Raw genomic sequence first — 22,579 nt, forward strand, 5'->3', positions numbered from 1 at the left:
AACCGTGACCATTTCAAGCCAATCTGAGTGTACAGTTGGGATCTTTCTCTTTGTTAACCCACTTGACATTGTGTTAGAAAATAATTTTTTAGACTCACTCCTCAAATCTAATTCCTTTTCCACCCACTCGAGCAACCCCAAAGTCGACGTTTTGGCAAATTTGATGCTGGTGACGACCACTCAGTTGATGGTGGAGGTGGGCGACACAACAACATTAGTGTCAGATAAGAGGAACTGCAAGAGGGAGAAGGAAGTACGAGTAATAGCAGAAGTCAATTTGATCCCACTCGAAGCCATCTACGATCTCTGTAGCATCGCTGAGAGGATGATCACTACTGGGTATTTGCGCGAGTGCATTCAGGTGTATGGGAGTATCCGCGAATCCGCCGTCGACGCCCAATGAGAAAATCCTCTGCCAACAGATCTTCGAGGGTCTCGGCCCTGCCGCCAATGACGTCGCTTCATGGAAACTGTCAAGGGTCCCGCCTCTTGCCGGATGTCGACGAGATGTTCAGGTCCAAGTCGTTCGAGTCTGGTACAATTTGGGGATGGCGACATTTAGATGGGTAGTTTAGGTATTTCACATTTAATGAGGATATCTTGGTTTTAAAAAAAAAAAAAAAATATATATAATAGCTGACATCAATAAATAAAATATATTTCATAACAACATCTGACGACAGGGGGTCCGAGTTCAATTTGATGAAAGAGAGGGGGTGTCCCTCTAATATTGGCATTCTCTAGAAGGTGGTGTTGTAAATTACCCTAATAATAATAATTCTTTAGAAAACATCATCCTCTATATCACTATGATTGACCCCAGATATCTAAAACAATCACTTTGTAATATCTCCCCCTCTCTCCCCAAGTTTTAGCACTTCGTTATCCGTCTTATTTGATTAAAGTTACAAACCACATATTCCATCTTCCTTCTACTTACTATAAAAACTCTTGGTTCCAAGATTGATCTCCATAACTCTAACTTTTCATATACAATTTCTCTCAAATTCATTAAAAATTTCATGTATTGCATATGATTTAGCCCCCATCATATATTGGTTTCCACCCAAATATGCTTGCAAGTGAGATAGTGGTCTTTTCAAATTTTGATTTTAATATATAATTTATTCCAGCATAAATAATAAACAGTAGCTTCTAGCTACGGCTAAAAACACAACTGACCCATCCACTTGGGAAAAGGTTCAGTTGTTTGTTGTCATTGTTTAAAAATATGGGTGGCTACGGCCCATGTATTCTGGGCTCTTTTCAGGCCCATCTGTTGTGTGATCAACCGAGGTGAAGATCCTCCTGGGTTATGTAATAACTGATTAGTTTAGCATAATAAATATGTTATCATGATCGTGAAGACCACAAATAATTGCTGCATTGGCGCAGTTGCTAAAGTTAGAAACTAAAGCATATCAAAGAGCCCAACTTGGCGAACCTTCAAAAATACATTTATCAAATGCCTCATCTGCAGATAATATTTCATGCTTTATCCTTGCACAGGGCCTGCTAATCTTCTTGTTATCTTTACAATATCACTTGTACACCTGATGAAATGGGCATAAATAACATAATATATCTTATTGAAACTTCCTATAAAATACAATTATGTCCATCTCAGTGTACTAAATGTTGACTTTATGGCTTATGCTAAAAAGACAAGGGGGAGGGGAGAAAGAAAAAAAGGACAAGAATGAAAGTAAATTTAGTGGGGAACCCAATGCTTGTCCAACGTGGACAAATCATCCATCTGGAAAGAGTCAATGTAACACATCTGTCATAGCTGCATTAAGGGCCCACTAATGGAGATAATGATCACAACAGAATAATGACATTGATGATGACACTCATCACCTAGCCACTTTTACTTTCAGATGCATCTGGGAAATTCTGCAGCACCTATTAACCAGAGATGGCAAACAAAGCATTAATGAAAAAGAAGTGGGGATGGATGGGGATGGGGGTGGGGGTGGAAGGTGGGGGAGGGAAGGTATCATTTACCTGATATAAGTACCACGAAACAAAAGCATCGGTTGCTGCATATTGGAGTTGCTCCCTTGATAGGATATTAGCTTCCCAGTCTCCTAGTCTAATTTTGTCCGGCTTCTCAAGCTGTAGTAAATTAATTAACATTAGCAGATATATTCCCAATTACACTGCTGCAATTCTAACATTCATGGGTAGATAATCCATTCAAACCAAAACAAGTTCTGTGAAAGAGGGTTCTAAATAAAAGCTCTTACGAAGTAATGGTTACAGTACTGAAATTGAATGCATGCATGGTTGCATTTGCATTGATACATTTGAGAAGCTGCGTTGCTTCAATATTTTTTGAACACAACCTTCTCATCTAAAAGAGGCATGTCTTCTAGCTTATTTGAATTACTAGTAATTAACCGTTCCCCAAGAAATACGGTTATAAAGTGCCATAGAAAAATTAACAGAGCATCAGCATTTTCAAGAAGTGTATGCATTCTCTATATCACTTGGTGTGAGTGCAGGAAGGAAACTGCTTTAAACTTGCGCCTCATGCCTAGCAGTGAGAGGAAAGGTTCTAAAACTCGGGAACAGTCACAGGATCGGTCAAGGCTGATACCATTGCCGATTGTCCTGGATCGGATTATTGGACAGATCTACCCTTTTTTTTTCTAAATCATTTTTTATTACTCTTTTACCCTTGGACCATACATGTGGATAGGGATCGGAAAGGTCAGGATCGGGGATCAGTCAAGGCCAATACCATTCCGATCCGGCTGATACTGACCGTTCCGTTCCAATTTTTTTTAGAACCATGGTGAGAGGTGCAATGTCCCATTCACTTGCACCCGGCACTATGCCAATAAGGTTGGTGCCCCTCTATGCATTTTGCATCTTTAAGTGTTTTTGCACCTACGTGCTTTTGTTCAATCTGTGATTGGATTGCTCTATTCAAGCAAACAAAGCATAGCCCATTGTTTTTAGACAATTAAATTCTACTGACTTACTAAAAGGGCGTATCCAATACACGAGGCTCCCACCACTCCGGGGTCTAAAGAGGGGTCATAATATACGCAACCTTACCCCCGCTTCGCGAACAGGCTGTTTCTTGACTCGAACCCAAAAGACTTGGTCATAATAGAGCAAATTTACCGTTGCACCAAGGTCCGCCATCTCCAGACTTACTCTAGTTGGGAAAATAAAGCATGCTCTACAATTATGGGAGAAGGTTATTGAAACCCACCTAAAAAGAGAAACTAGTATCTCGAGGGACCAATTCAGTTTTATGCCAGATAGATCCACGACAGAAGCTATTTACTTACTAAGGAGGCTCATGGAAAGATCTAAAGCCTACAAGAAGATCTCCATGGTCTTTATCGACCTAGAAAAAGCCTACAACAGAGTCCCTAGAGAGTTAATCTGGCATGTATTAGAGCAGAAAAGGGTGTCCAATAAATATGTGGATAAAGTTGAAGACATGTATCCTCATCTGAATATGTGACTAGTGTGAGAATTGTGGGAGGTCAAGGTAGCGAATTCCCAATTACACTTGGGTTACATCAAGGATCAGCTTTAAGCCCTTATCTAGAATCAAGAGGTCTTAAGATAAGTAGAACAAAAACGAGTATATGGTGTATAACTTGAGTCGCACAAGGTCAAATAACGAGTGGTGAAACTTAGAGAGAGAGACCTCAAAGTGACTATTATAGATGTCTAGGTCAACATAAACAAGGAAGTGATATAGAGGATGATGTTTCTCATAGAATTTAAGTAGGATGGATAAAGTGGAGAGGTGCATTTAGAGTCTCGTATGACCGACGTATTCTTCTAAAGCTTAAAGGAAATTTCTACAGGACAATAAGAAGACCGGCTATGATGTATGGGCGGAATGTTGGGCAATCAAAACGCGTAATATAGATAGGCTGAGTGTAGCAGAGATGAGGATGTTGAGATGGATGTGCGGCAAAACTAGGAGAAATGATCGGGTTAGAGCTATTTTGGGAATTGCCCCGATTTAGGACAAGCTCCAAAAATGTCATCTAAGGTGGTATAACCATATTCAACAGAGGCCTTGGGATGCCCCAGTAGGGACTAAGGAGTCATTAGATTCAAATGGAAGGAGTTAGAAGTGCTAGGGGCAGGCCTAAAATGACCATAGTAGTAAGGAAAGACATGCAAAATCTAGGTCTTAACTCTAGTATGACCTCAAATAGAGAGAATGTAGACGATCCCTTTTAGGTGGGATATACTGAGATGTTGCTTTGTTTCTTTCTTTTTTTTGTTTTTTATTTTACCCTCTCATGGATCCATGTGTCCAGCCCCATTTAGTTGGGAAATCAACCCCATTTGTTGTTTTTCAAATTGGTCAAACTTTGGACCTTAGACGGCAGACCTTAGCATGGTAAGGTTGCTCCATTGCAACCTTAGGCTTTGTTATTTTCCACACTTGTTATGTACTAAGAACTCACTTCTTGCTATCTTTTGCATTGGTTAATATATTTGTACCCTCGCGTCAGTTAAGCGCATGCCTGACCTTGCATATGTCTCTCCGTAAAATAACTTTGCACCATGTGTATGTAGACTTACCAGAAAGTAGAAAAAGTCATAATTAATGAATTATTTTTTTACACACATGCCTCAAATTGCATGTGTCCCTCCCTAATTAACTGTTGCACCATGTGAGCAATAATTAGTTCTTTGGCAGTTCTGCTTGCTAGTTGTTGTTGCTTGCTAGCTTTCTGAAACGAGATTGAGGAAACATCCCTAATTCTCTTGCTATAGTATTATTTCTGTTACTACTGGTTTCCATTTTGAGTTTATTCCATTAAATCAGATTGGATTAGCTTTGAGCCTGCTATTGGTTGGATACTTCTTTGTGTCCTATATCACCTACTCAGTTTGCAAGAAGCCAAGAACAAACAAAAGAGAAACCTAATGAACAAGAGATTTGCATGAAATCATCATTGCCCTACTTTGGTGAAGTCAAAGATCACTTGAATGCAAGTAAACATAATTAGGAGAGGAAAGGAGATGATAGAGAAAAAATATTCTATGATGATGACATGATAGAGAAAAATATTCTATGGAAGAACATAAAAAGAATTACCTGTTTGCACGTAAGCATTTCAGTTAGAGAAGAAAGACTCCATTTCCTAGAACCACCAACCTTCGAATTTGCAAGACTGGACAAATCCTCCACGGGTTTAACACGTACATTATAATCATTGAAGATCTTGTTAGCATCGTTGGCTATACAAATTCCAACCTTCACATGTATGGAGCATTAGCAATTAATACATAAACACAAATAATCCATGTAAAAAGTATTCGATACTATATCAAGTCGACCAAAATTTCAAAGTAGAAAATTAACTTGACAGACCTTCAAAGATGTTAAATCCTCCAGAAGTGTCCGTAAAATGGGAGGGATTCCAGAATGAATAATGTGCATTACATAACAATTACTACTGTCGCCACATATCTGAATAACTGCTGCCTTACGTTGAGCATATCCTGCAGATTCCAGGTTATTTTCAGCAAGGTTCTAGCATCCCATTTTTTAAGGCAATATATGTTCTCAATTTTAAGCTCTTCCCACTAGTCAGTATTAGTCTAATATAACTAATTCTTAGGCACCTTAACCAAAATTTAACCAGGTTTTTGGAAAGTATTAGGGCCAGGATTCTGTGAGTGTGAGGCTCCTACTAACAGTCAGATTGGTTTGGGAGGGTACTATTACGACGCAAGGTGAGTAACTGAACATGTATGTGCATACCGCATAAAAAAATTCCTGCAGATTATCACATATGTTGGCATTTACCATAGAAATCTTTTTACCAAGCGCAATTTTAAGGATGCTTTGAATCATCTTTTCACTTAAATTTTTGAGGGAGGAACCCTGCCAGTCTGGCATAGAGAACACCCAGACAGCCCCTGTTTTCAGGAGGGCAGAGGCATCCTTTCCCAGTCCCCCTGAAAACAGGGGCTGTGTCTGGGCATTCCCTATGCCAGACCGGCAGGATTCTTTCTCCCAATTTCAAACTTAGATAGATTAAAATTTCAAAACTTAAATCAGCCAAAAGGACTGAAAAATTGTTCCCAGCTCACTTCACAACCTCTTCTGAAAATGGGCCTCCACTCAATGTCAAATCCAAGAGGAACTTGGTCCACATTTTTCTTCTTAGTTTCAATGATCTCCAAAAGCTCCATTGTGGCTTTCTCCACCTCAAGAAGAGTTCTGCTGTAAGCAATACGACCTCCAAAATTCATTGTGGGGTATCTCGCCTTTGCTGAAATAGTGCAAATATTAAATTAAAATAATATTAACAATTGGGAAGCATATGAAAACTTCGTACATAGTATCTATCAACTATTCTATTGTTTGCTAGCGTTTTGCATATGCAATGTCTTAAATTAGTATGCCATGCTCTCTATCTATATGTTTGTTGGTGCAGCTACCTATGTTTGGTAGAACTGTAACTTGTTTTGTTTTGCTTGGGCTGCTGTAGTCTTGGATGCAACTCTTTTAGCTGTCATAGCTGATTTGACCTTTTCACAATATTTGTTTATGGTCTAGGCACTACCTTCTACGTAGTAAAAGCACTCTCGGGTATCTCATTGCTTGTACTGTTGTATATATCTATATCTACATATCATCTCTGGATTAGTTTTTGTTATCTCTTTCTTTTTACTTATATTATTCTCTTATATATATATATATATATATACACACACACACTATAAGTGCATCAGGTAGGTAGCCGGCACCTTATTTATCTTATGTTCAGCCAATCTCTTTTGCATGGATCCTACTATTTTATGACTCCATAATTTATTATTGTCTATTACCCTTTCTTATATCATGTCCTTCAGTACTAACCTTTAATGTAGAACTAGAATCACAAGTGATCCTAATCCCAGGCAGGATCTGAAATTCTAGCTCAATAGAGAAGATGTCCTCCAAAAGCCTAGTTCTAGCTCTCAAACACTCTCTCAAGGCAAACAAATTAAAGGAAAATAAGAAAATAAAGAGAATTCGATGGAGGGTTGAGAAGGGGAAGAAGAACTAGTGAATGGGCATCTCACCCTCTGGTTTAGGCATCTCACGCACAACAGCATAAGCCATCTTTTTTTTTTTTCATTAACAAATTCGTACACAATGTTGTAGCCCCTTACAAACTTATATAGAAGACTCAAAACTGACTCAAACCCTAAAAAGGAAAGTAATGTAGGGATAGATTTGACAACCAAACCAGACCCAAGACTGCAGAATTTTATAAACCAGAGAACAACCAATAATCACCCAAAATTAGGCAGCAAACAACAGTCCAGAAGTAAGAGTCAAACAGTCCTTGTAAACCAGAATTTTCAAACCCCGAATTTGGAATTTCTGAAACAGAGATTACACCAAACAAATAGACTAACCAGCAGCAGGTATAGAGTACTAGATAAGCCACAATCAGAAACAAATACCACAGGAGCAGGTAAGTCAAACCAGATCTGAAATATGGGCTGAAACACAGTCAGCCAGAAGTATTTAACACCTCAGATCAGACAAACCCATGGTCTGATTGGTCCCAAATTAAGGTCAAACCTCCCTCTTAATAAACCCAACAATCAATCAAAAGGGGAGGGTCATCGGCTGGCTGGATCTTCAGAACAATATAGGGGCAGCAGGAGAGAAACTTGAGATTTCCAGAACCAGAAATCAAAAGCAGTTCAGATCCCTTACCTGGTTTGAAGAACCCTGCAATTAACTTTGAAAAGAAAGAAAGAATACTTGAAGAGACCTCTTGGACTTCACGCCGCAAAGAGTCAATTGGATCAAATACTAATTCCTTCATCCTTGATCAAACACAAGACAACTCTTCATGAAGAAGACAATAGCAACAGCCATTAATTTTTTTTATCAAAATCATTCTAGGCTTTTAAGAGCCTCCTCTTCTTTATTTATAATGTTAATGGGGGAGGGAATTACAAAATAGAAGGTTCCTCAAAAAGGAAACCAAATATTCTCCTAATACAATAGTTACTAAAAACTGAAATTAGAAACTAGTTGAAAAAGGAAACTAACTACTGATGCGGATCCAGGTTCCAAGAACAGGAATCGGATGGCTTATAGGCCCACAATTAACAAATAATTCAATTTAAAACAAACTAGTGGCAGTAATGTAATTTATGGCACAACTTAAAACCCTTTTTAGAATGAAATAGCTGAATGGGGACAGATCTGGAATTAATCCCAAAGAAAACTCAATTCTGGAAATTGAATTGGTGTTTCTAATAAAGAGTGGCAGAATTGTAATTATAAGTCACCAAGCTAATAAATGGAAACAAGGAATAATGTGAGATGAGGGAGTGGTATTCTGGAATTAGGAATAAAGAAACTCAAAGGGAATTACAAAGTAAAGGCAGGGGTACAAATGGGAAAACAAAAGTTTGATGAAAAGAAAAAATAACTCACGATAGGATCTCTTCTTCCTTGGACCAAAACAGAGGAGGCGATTGGGAGTAATCTTCGGTTCAATGGATCTCAGCCGACAGGTCTCAGTTTGGCCTGAAATTTCAGGCGAAGCTTCTCGAGAGGAGGCTCTATTGATCCCACAAGATAACCCCTTGGATCTACAGGCTGGAAGGTTGCGGGAAGAACCAGAGATAAAACTAGGCGGTAGAGCTTCTAGTAGTCCAGTTGCAGACTTGGATTCTCAACACAAAGGAGCCGTTATGAGCTGAGTTTCAAAGAAGGTGAGTCGTCTAGACCTAGGTTACCCTCGACCTCAAGTCTTTGGGTCAGTCGTTGAGGGACGATTCTTCAGGGAGAGATTGTTCAGTTCTGGTAGGTATCGCTCGGAGATAAAAGAAAACAAAAAAAATAAATAAATAACAAGGATACGGGGGAGACAAAAGAAGAAGAAACAAGAATGGAGAGGAAGATTAGAGAAAGAACTTCAAAGAGGGAGAACAAGCTTCTCGGCAGCCATACTATTCATTCCAAAAATTCAATTCTTCAAAAAAAAATTGTTCGTTACTAGAGTATTACATGGCTTATAAAAGAAAACTCAAGCATCAAAATGGTAACTAATTTAAAATGGAAACTAATAAAATTAGAAGCTAACTGGTACAAAATAAATTGTTTCTAAATCCAAAGAGAATCAAATCAAAAAGATTTTTTTTTTTTTTTTTTTTTTTTGCTAAGTCTATTGTGCAACTGCATCAACTACTAATGACTTGACTCAATTAATAACTTGACTCCTAAAGAAACAAATATAACTCAAATCAAGCCCAACTAAAAGGAAACCAATGAAAATGGAAACTAACTAGTAATCCCGTATTCAATCTTAGACCCCCCCCTTTTAGACCGATAAAAGTGGTCTATTACACTCAAAACACATGCGATCAAAGGCCCAACATGTATGGAACCCAACCCTAAGCTTATTCCTAATAAAACAAGCCTATTTTGGTAATTAATCTGCATCAGAAAGGCCGAACCCAATCCCTCACTAATTGGGAAACCTAAACTGACTAGGAAACTGAAATAACAAAGGAAATAGACTCAAAACAGGACTCTACTAATGAATTAAATCCTGTTTTCCTACTTTCTACCCATATTTTAGGCCCATTAAAGTGGCTTATTACAAAGAAAAGCCATGGGATCAAAGGCCCAACACGTACATAACCCAACCTAAGGCTTATTTGCAATAAAATAAGCCCACTAAGTGACTTATCTACATCAACCTTGTTTGTAAGCGAGAATTAGATGGCATCATGGAACATTGGCATTCAAACAAGTAAAAGCATGGAGTTAATAGATGTTATGCGGAGAAGACAGATTAATCTTGCATGTATTCAAGAGACGATATGGGAGGATAACAAAGCAAAGGGATAGACGACTCCAAACTATGGTTCTTCGGAGATGACAGTGTGAGAGGTGGAGTGGGCACAGTAGTGGACAGAGACCTTAAAAATGAAGTGGTGGATGTTAAAAGATTGGGAAACAGGAATCTCTCTATTAAACTGGTACTAAACGATGAGATCATCAACACAGCTAATGCATACGTGCACCAAGCAGGACTAGATGTGTGTGCTAAACTACAATTCTGGGATATGGATGACTTAGTGCAAGGTTTTGGCCAGGGAGAGAAAATTATTACTGGAGGGGACCTTAGCGGGTATGTGGGCAAGGGATTATAGACATTATGAAGAAGTGCATGAAGGATTCGGAGTTGGGGAGAGGAATGAGAGGGGATCTCAGTGTTGGACTTTGCGACAGCGTATGACTTTTGCATCGCAAATACCTTTTTTGAGAAAAAGGAGGAACATTTAGTTACCTATAAAAGTGGGTAGCATGTAAGTCAAATTGATTTCTTTCTGACGAGAAGATCTGATAGAATGTTGTGTAAAGGTTGTAAGGTTATACCTGGAGAGAGCTTAACTGCTCAACATCGGCTAGTGGTCTTAGATATGTACCTTGGTACGAGGAAATGCAAGAAGACACAGCATATCTTTCCTAAGATAAAATGGGGGAGACTTCGAGGAGCTCTTCTAAAATCTTTTGCCAATAAAGTGGTACCATAGGGAAAGTGGGATTTTGACGCAGACATTAATGAGATGTGGACTGAGATGATTACTTGTATTAAGAAAGTGGTTAAATAAGTTCTAGGGGTATCAAAGGGTGTGTGCCGAACTCCTAGAGAGACTTGGTGGTGAGATGATTAGGTCCAGGCTGTCATTAAATCTAAGAAAGACTTTTTTAAGACTTGGCAAAGGACTAATGAGGCAGAGGATAAAGTAAGATATTACTTAACTAGGAAAGCTAAGAAGATTGTGGAGAAAGTAAGGGCAAAGAAATACAAACCTCTATGAAAATCTTAATATAAGAGAAGGAGAAAAAGCAATATATAGAATAGCCAAATTAAGAGAAAGGATGAGCAGATCTGTGGACATGTTAGATGCATTAAAAGCAATGACGGTAGAGTACTTGTACAGAATGATGACATTATGAAGAAATGGGGTGATTATTTATGCAACTTACTAAATGTAGAGACCTTGATTGATAGGATGGACCCGGAAGTGGAATGGGATAGTCATCAAGCCAACACACCTCATGGACAACTACAACATGTTGTTGATACCGAAGTCAAAAAGGCCATACGAAAGATGAAAGTAGGTAAAATACCAAGACCATATGAGATCCCAATTGAAGTATGGAAGAGCTTAGGAGTAGTGGGAGTATCATGGCTAACCAAACTATTAAACAAGATTTTGAGTACAAAGAGAATGTCAAATGATTGGAGGAAAAGCATTGTGGTTCCGATTTAGAAAAACAAATGTGATATCCAGAACTGCAACAACTATAGAGGCATAAAACTAATGAGTCACACCATGAAACTATATGAAAAAGGTTATTGAAGCCCACCTTAGAGAAGAAACTAAATTAATGGATAACCAATTTGGTTTTATACCAGGGACATCCACAACAGAAGCTCTCTACCTTCTAAGAAGACTTATGGAAGTATTTAGAGCTCACAAAAAGAACCTCCAGATAGTCTTTATTGACCTAGAGAAAGCCTATGACAGAGTACCTAGAGATCTCATTTGGCATGTCTTAGGTAAGATAAGGGGTTCATTAAATTATGCGGATGTAATTAAGGACATGTATAAGGGAGTGGTGACAAGTGTCAAAACAGAAGGCCAAAGTAGAGAATTCTCAATTACAATTGGGTTACACCAAGGATCAGCTTTAAGCCCTTATTTGTTTGCTCTTATCATGGCCAATCTAATGAGGAACATCCAAGACCAGGTCCTGTGGTGTATGTTATTTGCTAATGATATTGTTTTGATAGATGCGACAATGGAAGGGATTAATACTAAACTGGAGCTATGGAGATCAAGCTTAGAATCAAGAGGTTTTAGGATAAGCAGAACAAAGACAAAGTATATGATGTGTCCATTTGGTCAAACTATGAGAGGTGATGAGGGGTTGAAACTTGAGGAGCGAGAACTACCACAGAGTGACTGTTTTAAATACCTGAGGTCAATCATTAGCAAAGAAGTGAGATAGATGAAGTGGAGAAGTGCGTCGGAAGTGCTTTGTGACAATCGTATGCCTGTTAAACTCAACAAAAATTCTACAAGACAGTAATACGACCAGCTATGACGTATGGGGCAGAGTGTTGGGCAATTAAGAAGAGTAATTTGAATAAATTGGGTGTAGATGAATATGTTGAGAGGATGTACGGCAAGACTAAGAGAGACGGAGTAAGGAATGATTGTATTAGAAACGAGTTAGGGGTTGCAACAATCTAAGACAAGCTTTGCAAGAGTCAGGTCATGTTCAACAGAGACCCATGGATGCCCCAGTAAGGAAGAGTGACCAGTTTTAATTACATTGAGCCAATAGAGGCAGGCCCAAAATGACTATTGACGAAGTGGTAAGAAAAGACACGTAGATGGTAAGGCTCGATTCTAGTATGACAGAGGATAGAGGTAAATGGAGGACAAGCACCTGAGTAGCCGACCCCTTGTAGGGGATGTTCCAGTGATGCTGCTTTGACTACTGCTTTGACTTCTTCTTTTACCCCACCTCTTACTTCCTTTTCGTACTTCTAGTTATTCTTATGCTTACTATTATCTTAGACCATATTGGATCCATGTAGCCGACCCTATCAAGTTGGGATAAGGTTATGGTTGTTTGTATAGGATTAGGAAAGGAACCAAGAGATGGTGTAGCAGGTGCAGAAGAGTGGACATTATTCTTGACATTGGGTGGTCGTGGAAACAGTACCTGACCCATAGAATTAGTTATTGGGGGCTGAAGTCCAATGGTATGACCTTGTTGGGGCTGTTGAGATGGCTAATATGAAACAATTTTTTTGTTTAAGTTGTTAGGAACAGTTTGCCGATTTGAAGAAAAATTTCCATCCTCTAGGAATAAAACCATATCCTTGACTGCATAAGCAATTATAGCCATTTCCATTGTGCCGATTTCCTCTGTGCAGCTGTCCAGTGCCTCTCTGACCAACAAAGGCAAGATTCTAGTTTATTGCCTCCTTCTCATCAAGATAGGCCTGAAGTCGAAGTTAACGGTTATGAAGGACACTCATGAACTAAGAAAAAGAGGGACATGGTTCCCTACAAAACTGTGTGTCTACAAAATTAATGTGCTTGGGATCCAGCCCAGTAGCAAACCAGGAAAATTTGTCTTCATCTAAAACTTCTTTTTGAATTGCAACCACTTTCATCACAAACGGATTTGAACCATTTGAGATAGTCCTCAACAGTAGAAGACACCTTGTAAGTGTGCAACTTCATTTGCAACATTCGCTCTCTATCCCTATCCTTTGTAAATTATGCAAAAGCAACCTCTAAGGCTTTCTAGATATCTCTTGTTGTGAATAAAATGTTAAAGACATATAAAGAACACTCTCTAAGAGATGGCTATGCATCCAAGACTTGATAAGGCTGTCTTCTATCTTCCAGGTATCATAGATTGGATTCACCTTTTCCTCTTTCTCATCAAGAAACTGAGAGGAAGGGATTAAAATATGGATGACTCAATTCCCTCTCCTTCACATATGGATTGGATTTGTTCCTTCCATATTAGATAATTCGCAGAAGTCAATTTTAGCAAAACAAAGTTTGGGTTGTAATCTTCAAACCGAAACAAGACAATGCCATGACTTTGATCTTGAACAAATAAGAAATGAAGAATATATATATATATATATATTCAATCAAAGTGTTTTTGGCATTCTCAAGCTTATCTGGAAAATTGTCTCCAAGCATTCCAGTATATGGGTCTCTTGGGTCTATTCCTCTCTCCTCAGGTCTGACTCCCTTTGGACTGCCTCTCCTTCCTCCAATGCCTCTTGGGTCTAGTGCAATATTCTCAAATTAAGACCCAAAGCTCTTGAGGCTATTCACTACTCCATTGGGAATGGATCCAATACCTCCCTTTAGCTCAATCTGTGGCACCCTCAATGTATTATGCTCTCCATTCTTAGTCCCAGATACATTTACTCCTCTGGTTTTAGCAGATCTGCCATGGTTGCTGTCAACCTTAGAAATGGATCCTGGTTCGCCCCAGTTCTCCCCCTCCCTTTGCCGATATCTGGACTGCCCTTCCCCCCATGCCCATCCCCCGGGCCACCGAGATAAATGGGACATTATATCCAGGAATCCCTCTCCTTCTAGCTTATTCAACTCCACCTCTGCTTGGAATTTCATTCGCCACAAATGCTCTCTCGTTCTTTAGGTGTAAAACCATCTATTTCAAGGGTCACATTCCCTGTCACAATTTCACTGCCTACGGGCCTTATCAAACTGTTTACCTACCCAGTCTTTCCTTATCCATCGCACATCCAAGTTGCTTCTTCTTGCTGCTTCTACTGGAATAGAACTAAATATGAGGATCATCTTTTCTTTTCCTACCCCTTCTCCTCGGTTTGGAAAATCGTCATTGAGCATTGTTGGCCCTCACCTAGAAGAGCACTTCCCCTTAGTAGAGAATGGATTTGGAAGGATATGACCTTTGTTGGTGCTACAATCTGTGACACTATTGGAAAGCTAGCCTTTTGTGTCACCATAAACCATATATGGATGGAGAGAAATCTTCATACATGGACTTCTAACTACTCCTTCGACAAGATTTGGAAAGCCATCTACTTCGATGTCTCCTCCAAGATTGCCTCCCTTCCACTTCACCCTCTGAGACACTCCCCAAGGAAAAGGCTTATTGTTGTCTCTTGGGGCCACCCACCTACCGTGCTCTCCCCTCCCCCTTAACCTGGCCCCCCCTCTCGGCTTGTCCCCTTTATTGGTTTTGCTGCTTTTGGTTTGGTTTCCCATTGGCTTTTCTCGTGCCTTTGTAGCCTTCCTGGCATTGCTCCCCCCCTATTTTGTACTTCTTAGCCTTTGTGGCTCCTCCCCCCTCTTTCCCCTTGTATATTCTTCTCCTCTTGGTAATGAGTTATTTATTCATCCAAAAAAAATAGTGAACCCTAAAACCTTTTTGTTTCTTATCTCTAGTGCTCTGATTCCATGTGAACTTCCATGGATCAAAATGCTTAGTCGTTTAGAAATTAGAACAGAATGAATGGCTTAGGTTCTAGTAATTTTATTCATAGAATATAAAAAGAGTACAATTTTCTAAGATGTGATACAAAAGTGAAAGTCCTATTCAAATTAGAACTCTTAACATATAAGGAGGATTCAGGTATCTTAAAAATAAGAACCAATAAGGTCTGATTATCTACTTAATTTCCTCCCTGATTATTTGCTTGATTTGCTTCTCCATTATTTGCTTGATTTCCTCTTCCATCCAGCTTTTATGTGTGACGAGTAGAAACTTTATATCCTTATTAGGTTGAAGAGAAGGTTAAAATATGGGTGGTAGTTTGACAAAGGGTCTCCAGCATCGGGTTGAGATTTATCTTTCATCAACAATCAAGCATGATCTGAAAATAGGTGAGGTTATGACAACCCTATCTATTAAAAGCTTATGAAGGGTAATTTTTGGTGTATCAGCTTCCAAATAAAAACATTTCTCTTGGGCTGGGTTTGGTTTGCATTCTCAGAATGTGATTTGAGTCTAGAATGCATAATGGAACGACAAAAACGTTGCTTGGTACACACTCTCATTCCAAATTCCTAGAATACAATCAAGAACGAACCTCGTTCTGGAATGGGGGAAAAAAATCCATTCCACGTTCACTTTTTCCTTTGTTTTGACTCCCAACTCCCGCCACTATTAAACACATGCCCTAATCCGGTCAAAATTGAATTTTTGATAAAAGGTGATGCACCGGTGACTGTTTGGAAGAAAGGAATGACCCCACTTGCCAGTGTAGATGTTGCCGATCAAACTGGAAGGGATATAGACCTCTCAAGCCTTGGTGGTAAGTGATCAAACACTTCTCACTTGACCCCCTTGCATGGTAGGAACATCACTAAAAAGCCTTGCACAAGTCCCTAGGGAACCACCCTAGGTGTCAGCAAAAAGGAGTTGAGAAATGACAAGTACAACAAATGTATTGTCCACCGGTGGCCATCAACCAAAGGGTCCTACTATGTTGAACTGCATTCTTTGCCTATAGGACCCGCTACGCTCGTACTGGCCTACTCCACTCTTGTCCCCACACTACATGGGACCCACCCACTCCACTTACAACCCTTGTCAGCCCATGGTGGTGGGTTCCCGTGGCCCAACCCCTGAATTGAGTTGGTTTGGCCAAGGCCCAATGCATAGGCAAACAGACCTTAATAGGTCTTTACTATATAAAGAAGCAATGAGCCCTTAGCCTCATTTCACCTAAGAAAAACATAAGGAGGGAGAGAAAGAAGAAGAGAGAAGGAGAACTTTCCTTCCCAAACCCCTTTGTTGCCAAAGCTTCTAAAGGTAGAGGAAACCCCTTCCCCAACCTCTTTTCTCTCCATTTTGGGTTTTAGGTAGGAATAAAATCAAGGTTTTGCCGGATCAAAGGGATATACCTTGACCCCAATGACCTAGGTTGGCGGGGACAGTGTGCATTTCACTTCCCCATCCATTTCCCAAGCTCAAAGTGAGCTAGCTACCCGAGCTCTAGGGGCATTTTAGCTTAAATAAGGGTTTAGGATTTTGGTCAAATGATTGACGTATCTCCCAAACGGATCGGTGGAAACATGATCGGTTGAGCTTAAATGAAAGGTGGGCAGGCCCTCTACAAACTCCATAGAATGGATCTTGACTATCGAACCCAAGGCGACGAGGCCCCAAGAATTTCAACAACTCTTAGGTTTACCAGCGATAGGACCATTACCCGCTGGTAACACCTACAGGTGAAACCTCTGCCCATGTCACGAGTTGCACCCACCGGTAAGAACAAACACCTACCAATGAGCATCAGTCGATGGTGTCTACGACCTGATTAGTCTCTGTCCATCCCACCGGTAGGACAAACACCGACCGATGAGTCTTACTATCCTTTTGACAAGTTTTAGGGATTTTGGGGACCTTCGAGGGGACCTTCGAGGGGACCCTCTTAGACACCTTTTGACATATTTTAACACTCGTTTACCCTTGCAACTAGGACAAAGATATTCAAGTCCGGTGAAGCCTAACGGGGTTTCATTCGGGCATTCAAATTTAGGGATTTAAACTCACTCGGTCTACAGACAAGGTGAGTTGATGCGGATTTAGAATTCGAAAGACTGAAATCGGATTGCTTATGGGCCCATAATTAACAACTAAAACAGTTTTCAAAGAAGTAGGGGCATTCTTGTAAAATCAGGCACAACTCTAGCACTTAAAAGAGATGAAAATAGATACTAGGGTCAAACTAGAATATAAAAGTAGAGAGGAGGGGTATTCTGGAATTACTAATAAATTTAGGACAAGAGAAGAATAACAAGCAAGTGAAGGCCAATATGGTCAAACCAGGATTTAAAAACCCTAAACAACCCATGATTCTCAATCTCCTTCTTCCTTGGTCAACCTGCAAGAGAAGGAAGGGGCAGCAGCTTGCGATGGGAGTATCTCCTTCAAAACTTCTCCATTAGGCCTGAGATTTCAAGCGTAGGGTTTCAAGAGGGTGCTCTTCCAAACCCATATGGTAGCTGGTCAGGGAAGCAGGCTGGAAGGATGTAAGAAGCCTTGAGTTAGAAGCTGGCTGTACCTTCTTCTGCAGCCCAGTTGCAGATTTGATTTCTCACCATAGAAGAATCGAGATGGCCTGAGTTCAAAGAGGGTGAGTCGCCTAGACAAAGGCAATCTTCGATCCAAGTCTTAGGGTCAATCGATGGGAGGACTGTTTTCAGAGACAAGTCTTCAGTTCAGGTAGGTAACGCCCAGAACAGTGAATTAAAAAAAGGGACAAAAAAACAATGAAGATATGAAGAAGAAGAAGAAGAAATAATAAGAGAAAGGAAGGTTAAAGAAGAAAAGAGACTATTAGAAAGGGAAAAGCAAGGCACCCACGGCAGCCATGGTTCATGGTTCTCACCCAAAAATTATCAAGTTCTAATTCTCCAAAATTCTGAATTCTTCATTAGGTTACATCAATATAAAGGGAAGCAAAAGTGTAAAATTGGAAACTAAACAAATTGGAAACTACCCTAAATAGCAATTGAAATAAAATCTCCTACTAAATTTACCGCACCCTACGCTAAAAATTAAGGAAACAAAAATCACCCAATTACTCCCAAAATTTCCCACGCCTAACTGCATCATGAGTGGTGTCTTACCTTTGGAGTGTTTTAAATTTAGAATTTGCTGTATGCCATTGCAAGCATACGTTTTATTATTATTATGATATGCATACTCTATTAAACTATATAAATTGTAATATATTGATTGTTGAATGTGTGTGGGATCTAGTGTGGCTGAGGGGAATTCCGATACCGTGATCCCCACAGAGTAGATTGCATCATACATTTGGGTGTGCTTTATAACTACACTTGGACATGGAATGCAGTGTGCCCGATAGGAATCCCAATACTATATGGCCAGGGGAATTCCAGTACCGTGATCACCACAATGTGGATTACATTAGACATTTTAGGTGTGCATTAGAGCTAGGCTTGGACATGGAATGCATTGTGACCGATGGGAATTCCAATACTGTATGGCCATACTAACTGTATATATATATGCCAAATTAGGCTTGGACATGGAATGCAATGTGGCTGAGGAGAATTCCGGTACTGTATGGTCATACTAACTGTATCAATATTAAAGGCATGTAAATTATTGTGATTAGGTATAAATATCATATGCTACGATCCCTTGCCAACAGGGGATTAAGTATTGGATAACCCATCCAATGAACCTTTCCGGAATACCATGTCCTCGGTACAATGTGATTACTACCGGAGGTGGATGAGCTCGGATGACCAATGTGTGATTTTGTAGATCGTAGTGCCATGAAGGGGTTATCAGTGTTTGTTGGGAGACTAAGGTCACATTCCAAGTCCGGCAGGCTCCTATACACCACTAGGGTTTGTATTATTGGGTGACTGATGTGCGATTTTCGGGACCAAGGATACTTCCTAATGCGTCGTAGTAGCATAAACCCGACCTAGTTGTATGTCAGATGGAAAATAATAAAACGAACTGCATCATTTGATATTTATAGACTATTTATGAAATGCTTGCATGAACCCCATCCCTAACTGGGCTTAATGAAGCTCACATCATGTGTGTGCTCTTTTCAGATGATGATGCAGATATCGTTGTACCTATGAGCAGGTACATGTCCTCTTCCTTGGCGGATTATGGGGGACTGGAGGACACCAGAGCCCAAGGAGCATAACTTGGATTTTGCATGCAACATCTGTGCCTATATTGCACCATGAGCTGAGGGTGATGCTGCCCATTGGCATCTAATGTCGTATTTTTTTATGTTATTATTTTGGATATTATGTATGTCTTGACAAATTTCTCTTGTGAAGGATAAAATATTGGTATTGTAATATATTTAACATTAAGCTTCTCCCTAATACTTGAAGTTGACCTTGTATATATACACTCTGATTCCTCTGCATTGATTTAGTTGGTTTGGTTATGACTATGAAGGTTAAGGTACTACTATCAGAGATCATGGTAGAGATATAGGATGGGTGAACATCCTAGTCACACCGCAAGTATCCTAGTGGAAGCGGGGTGTGACAGACACGCCTCTCTACAACTCAAAATCCCTAGAATGAGATCATTTGATCATGCGGCTTTTGGATCTACGCTTCTACCTTCCTGAAACAAATACCCGCCAATCATTTTTGTTTGGCTCTCTTGAATCGGGAACAAAAATTAATCTTATTTTTTCTCATTTTCTATTTTGAGACTACATTTTGAGGGCTCTACGTGCTATATCACCTCCTTCTTCCTCGAAATTTCCATCAATATTTCACCTTCTATCTCTGTTGATTGATAATCTCTAAATAGAAGGAATTACTTGCAGAGGTTACTTAAATCCAATTCTATACTTTCCTCTTTACCTCATCTTTCGATCCATCCGGACCATCCCTTCATTTCTGATCTTCCATAATTATCGTTGTTCCAGAGATAGAGATTACTTAGAAGCAGTGGAAGACGGAGAACAATCAACAGTTGTTTTGGCAATTCAGCGATCAGCTCCAGCTGCAATTGAAAAACTTGGCTAATCTATCGATCAATGATAGCATATGGGAAACTCTTTCACGATGAAGAAGCCTGAAGAAAGGAGGAATTTTGAAATCAGGGTTGACGGTGACCGATCTTCTACCAACATCTAAAACCAAATGGGTCAGATTTTAATGATTATGGCTGGAAGATGGGAAGAGGGTCAGAATTTAATCTGTTCAATGATTGATGGAAGGTCAGGAGTGGTCTTGATGCAGTTCTAAAGAATGTCAGTGCTAATGGCATCTTCAATGAGGGGATTTAAACAAAGCCTGTCATAGGCATCAACAACAATGATAATGGCAAATTCAACATCAATCCCAACAGTAACAGTGGCAGCAAAGGCAAGGGTAAATTATTGACGAGTACATGAGTAAATAGTTATCTTTTAGCAGATTAGAAAGAAGTGACAACAAATCAAACAGGAATCACTGGAACCTTATGTAAACTCCTAAAATTTCCATCTCTTTCACAATCATTTAAGGATTGTTGTTCAATATTTGGTAGTAGCCCAGGAAGTGTTCAATGAAATTCTTAAGTATTCTAGAAAAAAGAACGGATTTTAATCAAACATGTATCCAAACAGTGACCGCAATCTCAGTTTGGGAATGCATACCAAATACAGCCTTGGTGTGCAGGGCATTCTCCACATGAATTTCCAGGAGAGTTGTGGAAAAGTGGTCAGGAGAGATGACTTAGTTGGCCACTTATAAGATGAGATCATAATGAAGATTCCAATAGCAGTCAGCTTCCATACTGGCACATCAGATTGAAGGGTTGTATTGGAAAGGCTAGGATGAGCTGAAGAATCCAATCAGGGATTATTGACATACTGTACTCAGGTTCCAGCTACCATTCTCATGATCCACAACCAATCCAGTCTGAGACATGACAGAGATTGAGGATCCAAAATTTTAATTAAAGGGTCATCTGTGCACCATGCTATGGTCCAGAAAGGTAGTATGCTCCGACAGCCTGGTATCCATGATATTCCCTGCATAAGCATATTTTTTATCATCCCCAAGGCTCTCCAAAAGAGGAAGAAGAAGAGGGCGTCCTCTGTAAGAAGTCTGCAGCAGGAAAGTCCTTGGTACGCATTATCTGAGTGAGCATTGATTGTGGCTCAGTAAGCAGTTTCCTACCGTAGAGTAAGGAGGAAAGCCAGAACTCTGTAATGTAATTTATGCAAGCCCAATCCTCCAAGGCTATAGGCACACAAAGCAGTTCTAATTCCCATCTTGCTCCATTCGGATACATTTAATAATTGCTAGAAAACCATAATCGAAGAACATTGCATATTTTGCATTCAACCGATTGCTGTGATTAATTTCACCGTAAATTTCAAAATTCAAATGCCTAAACAAGAACAATTGACAACATACATTTGTAAACAAAGGAACAAACAGGGCAAAAGAGAAAGAATGATTAGGCAATTAATTTCACTGTAAAGTTCAAAAATTCAAATAAAAGCCCATTCAAGAAGAATTGACGACTTACATTTGTAATCAAATGAACGGGACAAAAGAGAAAGAATGAGTAGGTAACTTTACCTTGGTAAGGAGAATAAACAGGGTTCCACTGCCCAATTCTGGGAACAAATGAATCTCCACCGGTGCTAGAACAATTTTCCACTTCGGACCGATCGAGGGAAGGGATTTTCTGACATCGACCCAGTGAACTGGGCAAGCGCCGGCCGTCGGAGTGAACCTCAACGGCACCGGGAGAAGAAGATCTTCTCCGCTTGGTAGAAGACGAAGTAGCCGCGTGCGTGAATGCCGCTTCGATGGCGTCCAGTTCTGCTTGAGTGATGGGTCGGTCCCAATCCGGAGCGGAAGGGAGCGAAGGTTCGCCGCTGGACTCCATTTTCAAATTTGCGACTTCTTTTCAACTTCAACGTTCAATGAGAACCGGTATCCATCTCCTCTCTGCAATAATCAGCGCCTTAGCGCGGGAGTGCCCAGTGCCAAAATTTCGTCATCAAAATGTTAAAACTCGTTGAAGCCGCAAGCCTGGGTTGCGACCGTATCATTGAACTGAAGTTGCAAAATTGGATCGCGACTTTTAACGGTTTAGGGCCTTTAGCCTTCTCTCCTTACCACGGATTTGGATCCTCCGTGGCGCAACATGGTGTCTGACATGCATTGAAACGCCTTGGGCTACGTGTGCCTTGGGCTTTGTACTAAGGTATTTTTGGCCGTTGGATGCATGTCGAACACCATGTTGCGCCACAGAGGAGTTCAATCATTTTCCCACATGCTTCGTATGAGAGGATGTTTTGCAAGGTTTGAATCTCTGATCAACCTGTTGCAATAGTGCAACTTAAACGTTATGCCACAGGCTTGCGACTTTAGAAGTTTAGGGTCTTTAGCTCTGTCTCTTTCTCTAAAATTAAACATTCAACGAGGCTAGCAATTATCTTTCATTAATATTTACTCTCTCATCCGTGGTAGAGGTTTTTTCTCCCCC

The 22,579-nt window shown here is 40.0% G+C and overlaps 1 protein-coding gene across 2 annotated transcripts; it reads right to left on the reverse strand.

Moving 5' to 3' along the window:
• Positions 1–1,435: 1,435 nt before the first annotated feature.
• On the reverse strand, positions 1,436–22,124 carry LOC122088582 (Werner Syndrome-like exonuclease). Of its 2 annotated transcripts, XM_042657891.1 has the most exons (6): positions 21,664–22,120; positions 6,099–6,272; positions 5,366–5,496; positions 5,090–5,248; positions 2,008–2,118; positions 1,436–1,905 (listed from the first exon to the last, which is right to left on the reverse strand). In XM_042657891.1, exons 1-6 carry the CDS (start codon positions 21,974–21,976, stop codon positions 1,861–1,863), a joined length of 933 nt encoding a protein of 310 aa, XP_042513825.1. In that variant the 5' UTR covers positions 21,977–22,120; the 3' UTR covers positions 1,436–1,860. The 2 variants fall into 2 exon arrangements, with proteins under 2 accessions (XP_042513825.1, XP_042513826.1); XM_042657892.1 differs by lacking the exon at positions 6,099–6,272 and having other exon boundaries at positions 21,664–22,124.
• Between the last annotated feature and the right edge of the window lie 455 nt (positions 22,125–22,579).

This window comes from Macadamia integrifolia, chromosome 9 (genome assembly GCF_013358625.1).
Source record: "Macadamia integrifolia cultivar HAES 741 chromosome 9, SCU_Mint_v3, whole genome shotgun sequence".
Lineage (NCBI taxonomy): Eukaryota > Viridiplantae > Streptophyta > Magnoliopsida > Proteales > Proteaceae > Macadamia > Macadamia integrifolia.